This window comes from Oncorhynchus masou, chromosome 29 (assembly GCF_036934945.1).
Source record: "Oncorhynchus masou masou isolate Uvic2021 chromosome 29, UVic_Omas_1.1, whole genome shotgun sequence".
NCBI classification, from domain to species: Eukaryota; Metazoa; Chordata; class Actinopteri; order Salmoniformes; family Salmonidae; genus Oncorhynchus; species Oncorhynchus masou.
Window position 1 is genome coordinate 60,814,903 of NC_088240.1, and position 13,669 is coordinate 60,828,571.

At 40.6% G+C, this 13,669-nt stretch overlaps 1 protein-coding gene and 1 long non-coding RNA gene across 2 annotated transcripts; one reads left to right on the plus strand and one right to left on the minus strand.

Moving 5' to 3' along the window:
* The first annotated feature begins 471 nt into the window (after positions 1 to 471).
* On the plus strand, positions 472 to 12,038 carry LOC135520157 (uncharacterized). Its single transcript, XM_064945514.1, has 4 exons — positions 472 to 630; positions 7,097 to 7,459; positions 7,576 to 7,848; positions 8,065 to 12,038. Exons 1-4 carry the CDS (start codon positions 555 to 557, stop codon positions 8,166 to 8,168), a joined length of 816 nt encoding a protein of 271 aa, XP_064801586.1. The 5' UTR covers positions 472 to 554; the 3' UTR covers positions 8,169 to 12,038.
* LOC135520158 (uncharacterized) lies at positions 6,552 to 13,274 on the minus strand. Its single transcript, XR_010452356.1, has 2 exons — positions 13,039 to 13,274; positions 6,552 to 8,156 (listed from the first exon to the last, which is right to left on the minus strand). It is a non-coding gene; the product is annotated as an uncharacterized LOC135520158 (long non-coding RNA).
* Positions 13,275 to 13,669: the final 395 nt, after the last annotated feature.

The window sequence follows — 13,669 nt, forward strand, 5'->3', positions numbered from 1 at the left end:
GGTCTGAAATGCAAAGGGCAGAACAATCCGCACCAAAACATTGTGTTTCAGGTTGGTGTACATCCCATTGTGGTGTATGTGTGTGCGCAACTGAGGCAATTTCCATTTTGAAGTGGTCAATTTTCTTCTACTACTTCCATGAGTTGGTAGATAAACTGAAAGGGTGCATACTGCCACCTAGTTTTTACATCTCAGGTGTCCTCTGGAAACAAAGTTCACTATTAGGTGTAACTCTGAGGTTACCTTAAAGGTCAATTTCACTCAAAAACTATATATTTTTGGGACTGTATCAACAGTGGGTTAATGAATAAAATGCCCAAATTGTTTTTGAGTGAAATGTCCCTTCAATCCTCTGACTGGAAAGATATCAGTGAGTCACAGATCAGCCCAACTTTTTCAGTGGGTGTGTTTCCTATGACGTTCTCTACAATAGATTACGAAACTTAACCATACAGACAGAGACAGGAAATGATAATTTTCAGCACAGCTTGTATTATCACTTTTGTCTGTGCTGATTAAAGTCTAATCAGGTAATTATTGTGGTAAAAAGGAAGATGGCAAAGGTTTTGATGACCTCAAATTCAAAGAGAGATTTGTGGAACATTCTAAGTATTGCCCTCATCGCTGCAGGTAAGATTTTTGAAGCTCCTTAAACTTTTACCACCTTTTAAATGTTTTGGCAAAATGGATTAAAGGTCCAATGCAGCTGTTTTTTTTAACCTCAATATTAAATCATTTCTGGGTAACAATTAAGTAACTGACTTTTTTTCAATCAAAATGTTATATATTTTTTTCAAAAAGTAACTTCTTAGCAAAGAGCAATTTTTCAATAACTTTGCTAGGAGTGGACTGAGTAGGAGGGGAGAACTGAAACCTAGCTGTTATTGGCAGAGGTTTGGATCTCTCTTTCTTATTGGTCTATTAACTAATTGACAGAATGGTTATGTCACCAGGCAGGCGCAAACTCCATCTGACCAAGAAATTTTCAAGCAGCTCTTACACTGAAAGGGCATTATCATCATTTTCACAGTATTATTCCTACTTCATAGTGTGGAAATGTATATGAAACCATGTTTTTGACTGCACCTTTTAATGTTTTAAATAATTCTGACTCCTTAATTATTACTAAACCATTATAAGCACATAGTTTATTCTTAATATACAGTTTGTGGCTATGTTAAGTCTGTCACAAGTAAATATCATGGCTAGTTTCAGGTACAGTCACATCTGAAAATATTGGCACCCTTGATAAAGATCAGCAAAAAAGACTATCAAATAAATAATACAAATACTGAGCTATATACACTGAGTATACAAAACATTAAGAACATGACATATACTAACCAGGTGAAAGCTATGATCCCTGTTTGATGTCACTTGTTAACTCCACTTCAATCAGTGTACATTAAGGGGAGGAAACAGGTTAAAGAATGATTTTTAAGCCTTGAGACAATTCAAACCAAATTTAAAATCGATTCAAATTTTATTTGTCACATGAAATGCTAACTTACAAGCCCTTAACCAACAATGCAGTTCAAGAAATAGAGGTAAGAAAATATTTGCTAGATTAACTAAAGTAAACAATTAAATTAACACAAGATTACATAACAATAACGAGGCTATATAAAAGGGGTACCGGTACTGAGTCAATGCGCAAGGCTACAGGTTAGTCAAGTTAATTCATACAAGTAGGTAGGGGTAAAGTGACTATGCATTGATAATAAACAGCAAGTAGCAGCAGTGTAAAAACAAGGGCGGGGGGTTCATGTAAATAGTCCAGGTGGCCATTTGATTAATTGTTCGGCAGTCTTATGGCTTGGGAGTAGAAGCTGTTAAGGAGCCTTTTGGACCGCTTGGCTTAGAGAGAAGTCTAAGCCTTGGTGACTGGAGATTGAAATTTTTGGCATTTTCCTCTAACACCGCCTAGTATATAGGTCCTGGAGGGCAGGAAACTTGGTCCCAGTGATGTATTGGGCTGTACGCACTACCCTTTGTAGCGCCTTACGGTCGGATGCCAAGCATTTGCCATACCAGGTGGTGATGTAACCAGTCAGGATACTCTCGAAGGTGCAGCTATAGAACGTTTTTAAGATCTGGGGACCCATGCCAAATCTTTTCAGTCTCCTGAAGGGGAAAAGGTGTTGTCGTGCCCTCTTCACGACTGTCTCGGTGTGTTTGGACCATGATAGTTTGTTGGTGATGTGGACACCAAAGAACTTGAAACTCTCGACCCGCTCAACTATAGCCCCGTCGATATTAATGGGGGCCTCTTCGGCCCTCCTTTTCTTGTAGTCCATGATCATCTCCTTTGTCTTGTTCACATTGAGGGAGAGGTTGTTGTCTTGGCACTACACTGCCAGGTAGCTGACCTCCTTTTAGGATGTCTCAGCGTTGTGTCGTCAGAAAACGTAATGATGGTGTTGGAGTCGTGCTTGGCCGTGAGTGAACAGGGAGTACAGGAGGGGACGAAGCACGCACCCCTGAGGGTCCCCAGTAGTGAGAATCAGCGTGGCAGATGTGTTGTTGCCCACCCTTACCACCTGGGGGCGGCCCGTAAGGAAGTTCAGGATCCAGTTGCAGAGGGAGGTGTTTAGTCCCAGGGTCCTTAACTGATGAGCTTTGGGCACTATGTTGTTGAACGCTGAGCTGTAGTCAATGAACAGCATTCTCACATACATGTTCCTTTTGTTCAGGTGGGAAAGGGCAGTGTGGAGTGCGATTGAGATTGTGTCATCTGTTGGGGCGGTACGCGAATTGGAGTGGGTCTAGGGTTTCCTGGATGATGCCGTTGAAGTGAGCCATGACCAGCCTTTCAAAGCACTTCATGGCTACCAACCTCAATCAGTAGATAGCATCATACCACCATGCATCGCACTGCTGGCTTGCTTCTGAAGCTAAGCAGGGTTGGTCCCGGTAGGTCCCTGGATGGGAGACCAGATGTTGCTGCAAGTGGTGCTGGAGGGCCAGTAGAAGGCACCCTTTCCTCTGGTCTAAAAAAAATATCCCAGGGCAGTGATTGGGGAGATTGCCCTGTGTAGGGGCCGTCTTTCAGATGGGACGTTAAATGGGTGTCCTAACTCTCTGTGGTCACTAAAGATCCAATGGCATTTTTCGTAAGGGTAGGGGTGTTAACCCTGGTGTCCTGGCTTAAATTCTCAATCTGGCCCTCATATCATCATGGTCACCTAACAATCCCCAGTTTACAATTGGCTCATCTCCCATGTAACTATTCCCCAGGTTGTTGCTGTACATGAGAATGTGTTCTCAGTCAACTTGCCTGGTAAAATACAAAAATGTAAAGAGTGCTACGGGCAGTAGTGATTTAGGCAGGTTACCTTTGCATTCTTGTGCACAGGGACTATGGTGATCTGCTTGCAATATGTAGCTATTACAGACTGTCAGGGAGAGGTTGAGAATATCGGTGAAGACAGTTGGTCTGCGCATGCTTTGAGTACACGCCCTGGTAATCTGTCTTCCCCTTCAGTCTTGTGAATGTTGACCTGTTTTAAGGTCTTGCTCACGTCGGCTATGGAAAGTGTGATCACACAGTTGTCTGGAACAGCTGGTGCTCTCATACATTGCTTGCCTCAAAGCGAACATAGAAGGCATTTAGCTCGTCTGGTAGGCTTGCGTCACTAGGCAGCTTGTGTCTGGGTTTCCCTTTGTAGTTCGTAATAATTTGCTAGCCCTGCCACATCCAACGAGCACCTGTATCGAATCTTTGTTTGTTTGATGGTTTGTCTGAGGGCATAGCGGGATTTCTTGTAGGCGTCTGGATTAGTGTCCCGCTCCTTGATAATCGGCAGATCTAGCCTTTAGCTCGAATCGGATGTTGCCTGTAATCCATGGCTTCTGGTTGGAATATGTACGTACGGTCACTGTGGGGACGACGTCCTCAATGCACTTATTGATGAAGCCGGTGACTGAGGTGGTATGCTCCTCAATGCCATTGGATGAATCATGGAACATATTCCTGTCTGTACTAGCAAAACAGTCTGGTAGGGTAGCATCCGTGTCAATGGTATCCGTGCAACTCAATAATAGGAAGGTGTTCCTAATGTTTGGTATACTCAGTGTATATAGTGGTCCTTTGCTCAGTTGGTAGAGCATGGCACTTATAACTCCAGCGTATTGTTTGATTCCAGGGAACACCCTTCCATAAAATGTATGCACGCATGACTGTAAGTCGCTTTGTATAAAGCATCTGCTAAATAGCATAATTATTATATTGTATGCTCCTAAAAAAATTAAATTGTTATTTTATAGTAATACAATTCCTCAGAGAAAGATATTTTGTTTACCAAAATGTTATCTATATTAACAGACTTTAAAACATAATTGATCTCAGTTTAAAGTGAATTGGACAGCGTTTTAACTACTATGCAAACTCTATACGATTGAGATGTGTCACACTGCATGATGCAAATGGTGGTCACATTAGATACTGACTGGTTTTCTGATCCATGGGAAAAAGGTATATGTGACCAACAAATGATTGTTGGTCACAAAATCTCAGAATATCTGCATTCCCAGTCATGTGAAATCCATAGATTAGGGCCAAATGAATGTATTGACTGATTTCTATGTAAAATCTTTGAAATTGTTGTAGGTCACGTTTTATATTTTTGTTCAGTATAATTCACCAATACATTTCTTGGTAGTCCAAAAAATATTGCTATCACGTTGTAAATCACAACTGGCTTGGTACATTGTTTGCTGCCTCCAAATGTTCGGGATACACTGTTTCTGTTTCAGTTTCAATTACTCAAATCTTTTGAACAAAAACGGACTACTGTAATTAAGGCTGGGAATGTCAATATAATCAAACGAGTAAGGGCAATGAAGTCAGTCAAAAGGTGGCTAATGGGCTAGCACACCCTGAACTAACCAAAATAACTAAGGTCAGGGCATGACACTACTAAAATGTTGCAGTCTGGTTTCTTGGTTTTTAAAGCTTGATATTGAATACCTAAAAAACAAACAAAACCTGCAACAAAACACCATGCAAAGTTGTATCATGTAGGCCTATTACAGCAACATTTGAGCAGTAACCTAGGCTGGCTACTAAACTACAATACATTGAGTGCACCATACAGAAATGCTGCATTATAGCAAAACACTATACGCACAAATTATTTTACACAACTTTTTTTGTTATGGCTGCAATCCCAATACCGGGATCGATATGATAACTACCAGTGAGAAAAAAAAGGAATCTCATAATTACAATTCCTAAAACATACATGTGTCTCATATCATTTTAATGGTAATCTTGTTGTTAATCCCACCAAAGTGTCCGATTTCAAATAGGCCTTTCAGCGAAAGTACTACAAACGATTGTTAGGTCTCCACCAAACCACAATAAGCACGGCCATTTTCCAGCAAAATATAGCATTCACAAAAAGCAGAAATTAAGATAAAATGAATCACTAACCTTGAATTATCTTCATCAGATGACACTCATAGGAGTTCATGTTACACAATGCATGCATGTTTTGTTTGATAAAGTTCATATTTATATCAAAAAAGCTGGAGTTTACATTGACTTATTAGATTCACTAGTTCCAAAAACATCAAGTGATTTTGCATAGCCACATCGTTTCAACCAAAATACTCATCATAAATGTAGATAATACAAGTTATGCACATGGAATTATAGATATACCTCTCCTTAATGTAACCGCTGTGTCAGATTTCAAAAAAAGTTTACGGAAAAAGCAACACACGCAATAATCTGAAACGGCGCTCAGAACAGAAGAAAATTAGCCGCCATGTTGGAGTCAACAGAAACCAGAAAATACATGATAAATGTTTCCTTTGATGAACTTCATCAGAATGCAGTCCTAGCAATCCCAGGTCCACAATAAATGCTTGATTTGTTCGAAAATGTCTGTTATTTATGTCCAATTAGCGCGTTTGGTAAACAATTCCAAAGTCACATAGCGCGTCCACAATAACGTGACGAAATGTCCAAAAGGTCCGTAACAGTCAGTAGAAACATGTCAAACGATGTACTGCATCAATCTTTAGAATGTTGTTTACATATATCTTGAATAACGTTCCAACCGGAGAATTAGAATGACTTCAGATGACTGGTGGAACGCAGGTGCTTCCCCTGTGAACGCGCATAGTGAATGCATGGTCAACTCGTGTCAGTGGTGACTATTTCCTGTCTCATTCGACCCCCCTTCACATTAGTCATCAGACAAAGTTCTATTGACTGTTGACATTAGTGGAAGGTGTAGGAAGTGAAAATGCATCCATATCTCACTGTAATTTCAATGAGAGCTTGGTTGAAAATCTGCCACCACCAGAAAAAAACTAACAAGAAGTGGAATTTCAGGTTTTTGCCTGCTATATGAGTTCTGTTATACTCACAGACATAATTCAAACAATTTTAGAAACTTCAGAGTGTTTCCTATCCAATACTAATAATACTATTCAAATATTAGCAACTATGACTGTGGAGCAGGCCGTTGAATATGGGCACCTCTGTGCACCTGTAACGGTTTTCTTGTGTAGAAGGAGAGGCGGACCAAAACGCAGCGTGGTTATTATTCATGGTTCTTTAATAAAGAAACTATACATGAATAGACTAACAAAACCAAGAAATGTGAAAAACCAAAAGAGCCCTATCTGGTGCAGAGACAGGAACAATCACCCACAAACCCCAACACCAAACAGGCTACCTAAATATGGTTCCCAATCAGAGACAATGACTAACACCTGCCTCTGATTGAGAACCATATCAGGCCAAACACAGAAACAGACAAACTAGACACACAACATAGAATGCCCACTCAGATCACACCCTGACCAAACAAAACATAGAAACATACAAAACAAACTATGGTCAGGGTGTGACAGCACCTTTCATCCAAGCTTCTCAATACTGCCCCTGCAGCCATAAGAAGTTAAATAAAATATTTTTTCTCTGAGAAATTGTATTAGCATGACATAATATAATTTCCCATTTTTTTGGAGTATACAATAAATCTCAATATTTGTATGATGCAGTCTTTTTTGCTCATCTTTATCAAGGCTTCCAATAATTTCAGACTCATCATAGAGCCTCCATATACACTTTCTTTCTCAGGAGCCTGGGCCCAGACAGTTACCCAGAAACCTGATGAGGTTGTGTATAAACTGTCTCAGAATGCCTCAATGGACTGCCACTTCATCCACACTCCAGACCAGCAGGTGGCAAAGAATCCCATTCTCTACTGGCATAAAATTACAAGTTTGACTCAAATGACAAGACTGTGGCCTGATCCAGAGTCACCGTACAAGGGTCGTGTGGAGGTTCTGGACAGTGACCGCAACTCACCGAACAGATCTGTACTTCTGAAGAATGTCCAGTGGGAGGATAGCAGTGGAAAGTATGAGTGTAAACTGTCTTATAGGGCCGCCAAACAAGATAAGAGGACGAAAGGGAGCGGCGTTAAGCTGTTGATACATGGTAATGATACAATTTCTATGCTTTTGTCATGTTGTCCACTAATTGCCGCTTTTCATTTCCTATACCAGACCATGTTATGATACAAATGTGTGTGTCTTTCTGTGTGTCTAAAACAGATTTGATGTACTTTGGGCTTGACCCTGAGAATGAGACCCAACTCATGTGTGCTGTGAATGTTTCCCGGGATGATGGGTTTTTCTTATCCTTGCTACAAGACGGATCTAAAGTATTCCAAAAGACCATTGATCCTCTTCACCCCAGCATGTCACTGCCTGTTACCCTGTCTGTGATCCTCCCCTTGGAGAAGGGAAAGAATTATGAGTGTCAAATCCACCTGGGCTCCACTATGATAATGAGCCAGCCCTTCGAACAGCCGCTTGAGACGCCAGGTAGTGTTTTGTCATTACGTACACAGACCGTACAGTTACAGTGTGTCACATCTACTGAAGACTGCCAAGTCGACTTAAATCCAGGTTTATCATACAGTATACAGCCATTTGGGTCGGTGCATAGCAATGAAATGTAGCTCTCTCTCTCCGTATCTGCAATACCACTCAATGACTGACGCCACCCCTATCTGTTCCTCTTGTGTTTTTCATAAGTAGAGAAGGTGCTTCCTGAACCAGTTTTCCTGTTCGTGGCCATCCTCCTGGTCCCCATCACCGTGCTTCTGACTCTGCTCACAGCCCTTCTTGTTCTAAGCAGATAAGACAGGAGATAGTAAGACTGACAATGCCAGATATACAGTGCATTCAGAACGTTTTAATTTCACCTTTATTTAACCAGGTAGGCTAGTTGAGAACAAGTTCTCATTTGCAACTGTGACCTGGCCAAGATAAAGCATAGCAATTTGACACATAAAACAACAACAGAGTTACGCATGGAATAAACAAAACATACAGTAAATACAGTAGAAAAAAATTAAACAAAAGTCTATATACAGTGAGTGCAAATGAAGTAAGATAAGGGAGTTAAGGTAATAAATAGGCCATGGTGGCGAAGTAATTACAATATAGCAATTAAACACTGGAATGGAAGATGTGCAGAAGATGAATGTGCAAGTCGTGATACTGGGGCGCAAAGGAGCAAGATAAATAAATAAATACAGTATGGGGATGAGGTAGATAGATGGGCTATGTACAGGTGCAGTGATCTGTAAGCTGCTCTGACAGCTGATGCTTAAAGCAAGTGAGGGAGATGTGAGTCTCCAGCTTCAGTGATTTTTGCAGTTCATTCCAGGCATTAACAACAGAGAACTGGAAGGAAAGGTGACCAAAGGACGAATTGGCTTTGGGGGTGACCAGTGAGATATACCTGCTGGAGCGCATGCTACGAGTGGGTGCTGCTATGGTGACCAGTGAGCTGAGATAAGGTGGGGCTTTACCTAGCAGAGACTTGTAGATGACCTGTAGCCAGTGTGTTGGGCGACGAGTATGAAGTGAGGGCCAACCTACAAGCGTACAGGTCGCAGTGGTGGGTAGTATATGGGGCTTTGGTGACAAAACGGATGGCACTGTGATGGACTGCATCCAATTTGTTGAGTAGGGTGTTGGAGGCTATTTTATAGATGACATTGCCGAAGTCGAGGATCGGTAGGATGGTCAGTTTTACGAGGGTATGTTTGGCAGCATGAGTGAAGGATGCTTTGTTGCGACATAGGAAGCCGATTCTAGATTTAATTTTGGATTGGTGAAAGTGAACAGTTTTTGTTGTGCAAATGTATTAAAAATAAAAAAACGGAATATGCATTTACATAAGAATTCAGACCCTTTACTCAGTACTTTGTTGAGCACCTTTGGCAATGATTTGGCAGCGATTACAGACTCAAGTCTTCTAGGGTATGAAGCTACAAGCTTGGGGAGTTTCTCCCATTCTTCTCTGCAGACCCTCTCAAGCTCTGTCAGGTTGGATGGGGAGTGTCACTGCTCAGCTATTTTCAGGTCTCTCCAGAGAAGTTTGTTCGGGTTCAAGTCCGGGCTCTGGCTGGGCAACTCAAGGACATTCAGAGGCTTGTCCCGAAGCCACTCCTGCATTATCTTGACTGTGTGCTCAGGGTCATTGTCCTGTTGGAAGGTGAACCTTCAACCCAGTCTGAGGTCCTGAGCAATCTGGAGCAGGTTTTCATCAAGGATCTCTCTGTACTTTGTTCCATTCATCTTTCCCTTGATCCTGACTAGTCTCCCAGTCCCTGCCACTGGAAAACTTCCCCACAGAATAATGCTGCCACCACCAAGCTTCACCTTAGGGATGGTGCCAGGTTTCCTCCAGACGTGACGCTTGGCATTCAGGCCAAAGAATTCAATCTTGGTTTCATCAGACCACAGAATCTTGTTTGTCATGGTCTGAGAGTCCTTTAGATGCCTTTTGGCAAACTCCAAGCGGGCTGTCATGTGCCTTTTACTGAGGAGTGGCTTCCGTCTGGCCACTCTACCATAAAGGCCTGATTGGTGGAGTGCTGCAGAGGTGGTTGTCCTTCTGGAAGGTTATCCCATCTCCACAGAGGAACTCTGGAACTCTGTCAGAGTGACCATCAGGTTCTTGGTCACATCCCCGACCAAGGCCCTTCTCTCCCGATTGCTCGGTTTGGCCGGGTGGCCAGCTCTAGGAGAAGTCTTGGTGGGTCCAAACTTCTTCAATTTAAGAATGATGGAGGCCACTGTGTTCTTGGTGACCTTCATTGCTGCAGACATGTTTTGGTACCCTTCCCCAGATCTGTGGCTTGAAACAGTCCTGTCTTGGAGCTCTTACGGACAATTCTTTTGACCTCATGGCTTGGTTTTTGCTCTGACATGCACTATCAACTGTGGGACTTTATATGGACAGGTGTGTGCCTTTCCAAATCATGTCCAATCAATTGAATTTACCACAGGTGGAGTCCAATCAAGTTGTAGAAACATCAAGGATAATCAATGGAAACAGGATGCACCTGAGCTCAATTTTGAGTCTCATAGCAACGGGTTTGAATACTTATGTAAATGTTTAAATACATTTGCAAAAAAAAAAACTTTTCACTGTCATTATGGGGTATTGTGTGTAGACTGATGAGTACATTTCTTTTTTTAATCCATTTTAGAATAAGGCTGTGACGTAACAAAATGTGGAAAATATCAAGGAGTCTGAATACTTTCCAAATGCACTGGAGTTGCTTACCAAGACAATATTAAATGTTTCTGAGTAGCCTAGTTAAAGTTTTGACTTAAATGGACATGAAAATCTATGGCAAGACTTGAAAATGACTGGCTAGCAATGATCAACACCCAACTTGATAGATCTTTAAGAATAACATTTAAAAAATGTGCAAATATTGTACAATCCAGGTGTGCAAAGCTCTTAAAGACTTACCCAATTAGACTCATAGCTATAATCACTACCAAAGGTGATTCTAACATTTATTGACACATGGGTTGAATAGCTATGTAATCAAGATATTAGTATTTTATTTTTCATAACATTTAACATTTGTTAAATGTTAGAAACAGAAAAAGAGACAGAATTAGGATTACAGATCATAGTCTCATTAAAAGTTAAAATGCAGCATGTGTTGATTGGATAACTATTTGATCTGCTGTATGTTGGAGGCAGCTACATCATCATCTTGACACTGGCAGCCAGTGGGAACAAGCTATGAGCTTACTAGATGTTGTATACTGACAACACTCAATACATTTTGTTCAATTCTCAGCCATATTCACAATTTCCTTCAATGTTTTAAATTTGTATATTTTACTGTTAGCTTATGACATACAATTGAAGTCAGAAGTTTACATGCACCTTAGCCAAATACATTTAAACTCAGTTTTTCACAATTACTGACATTTAATCCTAGTAAAGGTGGCATCCTATGACGGTGTCAAGTTGAAAGTCACTAAGCTCTTCAGTAAGGTCATTCTTCTGCCAATGTTTGTCTATGTAGATTGCATGGCTGTGTACTCTATTTTATACACCTGTCAGCAACGGGTGTGGCTGAAATAGCCAAATCATCAAATCAAATTTTATTTGTCACATACACATGGTTAGCAGATGTTAATGCGAGTGTAGCGAAATGCTTGTGCTTCTAGTTCCGACAATGCAGTAATAACCAACAAGTAATCTAACTAACAATTCCAATTGACTCATTTGAAGTGTTGTCCACATACTTTTGTATATATAGTGTATGTTTCTCTTATGTCAAGTCTGTCAACAGCTAAAACTGTTTTTAAAAGTGTTATATACCAAATCTAACACAAGAACGTTGTTTAAGGGATTTTATACATATTGGAGCACTGTCAACAACACAGATTCCTCTACCCCTTCTGACTCCAACTTTCAGTAGTAAATATCATGCATGTTGAAGTTCTGATTTTTTTTTCTTTCAGTTTGACACATTCAATGAAACAATTTCCATCTGCAACAACCAAATGACTCAGAAGTCTCAACCTATAACACCACCTCTCAGGTTTCCAAATAATGTGTGGGCTTTTTTCCACAGCAAGTTATAGTGTAACGTGTAACTTAGGTGTTTTGATGAACTACACTTGTGTGATTTGTAAGAAAGACAATGTATGTTTATTGTCATGTGATACACTTGACAGGATTTCAATTGTTGCGCAACTCCTTTTTTTGTAAGATAAATGTTACATTTTTCAAACCCAAATGAACAATACAATAGACAGACACACACAAACATCGATGACATCACACGTGCTCAGACCGACGTGTTCCCACTGCTTCAATTTCCAGTGCTTGTAAGACTCTATACCAGTGGTCACCAACCGGTCGATCGCGATCAATTGGTCAATCTCCAAGGCATTCCTAATCGATCGCCAAACATTTCTGTAAAAAAAACAACTATAAAGCCTTGTTTCTATTTTGTTTTATTCGTCTCGGGCTGTGAAGGTACAAACTCTGCCTTCCCAGCGGCCCCAGAGAGCAAATCAAGTGACCAATAGGCCTACCACTGGCCAATCGGATGGCTCAAATTACTGTGTTGGCAGTAACGTGGCAGGCATAAAAGAAAGCTACAGCAAAGTTGATACTATGAGATTTCAAAACATTTAAAACCATGACTATATCAGAAAGCCTGCCATATCAGTTCTGTTATACTCACATTATTTTAACAGTTTTGGAAACTTTAGAGTGCTTTCTATACAAATCTACTATATCTATTATATGCATATCCTGGGCCTGAGAAACAGGCAGTTTACTTTGGGAACACTTCTCATCCAGACGTCAAAATACTGCCCGCAAGCCATAAGAAGAAATGTTTTTCAACAGAATCCACGGAATGAATACACCCCCGATCATGCATAAACAGAGTTCACTCTCATAACAGCCACGTTGTAGTCCTTCTATTCCCTTTGCTTGTAGACTTCAATGCACAACAAATCAGCTGTATGTGACCAGGTGAGAGAACCTGTCCTAGCCAAAGCTCTATAAACAGCCGACATCGTTGTCACCATATTAGCTAAAGTAATGTCATAGGCAGCATAGCTAATATAACTAATGTGTTAATAAACCCGCTAGAATCATGCGGTAATGTTAGTGTATAGTCAGTAAGCAGTTACACCGGTGGCATTAAATTGGTAATACCAAAAGCTTACCTTGACTTGGAAGAGTTTCAGTGTTGTGTTGGAAAGTCATAGCATTACCTCTGTTTGAGCAGGGTGTTTCAGTAGGCTAAACTAGCTAGCTGCATTTGCTAGCTAAGTAAGTGAAACTAAGTGAATTTGACATTTTTTTGGGAAGAAAAAAAATGCAAAACTGTTCAACTATTGTCTTTCTCTTTGAGTCAACGACTCACCACATTTTATACACTGCAGTGCTAGCTAGCTGCAGCTTGTGTTTCAATACTATATTAATTCTCTGATCCTTTGATTGGGTGAACAACATGTCAGTTCATGCTGCAAAAGCTCTGATAGGCTGAAGGACATCCTCCGGAAGTTGTCATAATTACTGTGTAAGTCTATGGAAGGGGATGAGAACAATAAGCTTCCTAGATTTTATATTGAAGTCAATGTTCCAAGAGCAGGATGGAAGCTAGCTGACCTCTGGCTACACCATGGTGCTACCTACAGAGTTCTGTTGAGGCTACTGTAGACCTTCTTTGCAAAATAGTGAGTTTTAATCACTTATTTGGTGACGTGATTATATTTAGTATAGTTTTATCTAAAAAGGTTTACTTACAATTTTTATTTTTATGAAATTCACTGAGGAGGATGGTCATCCCCTTCC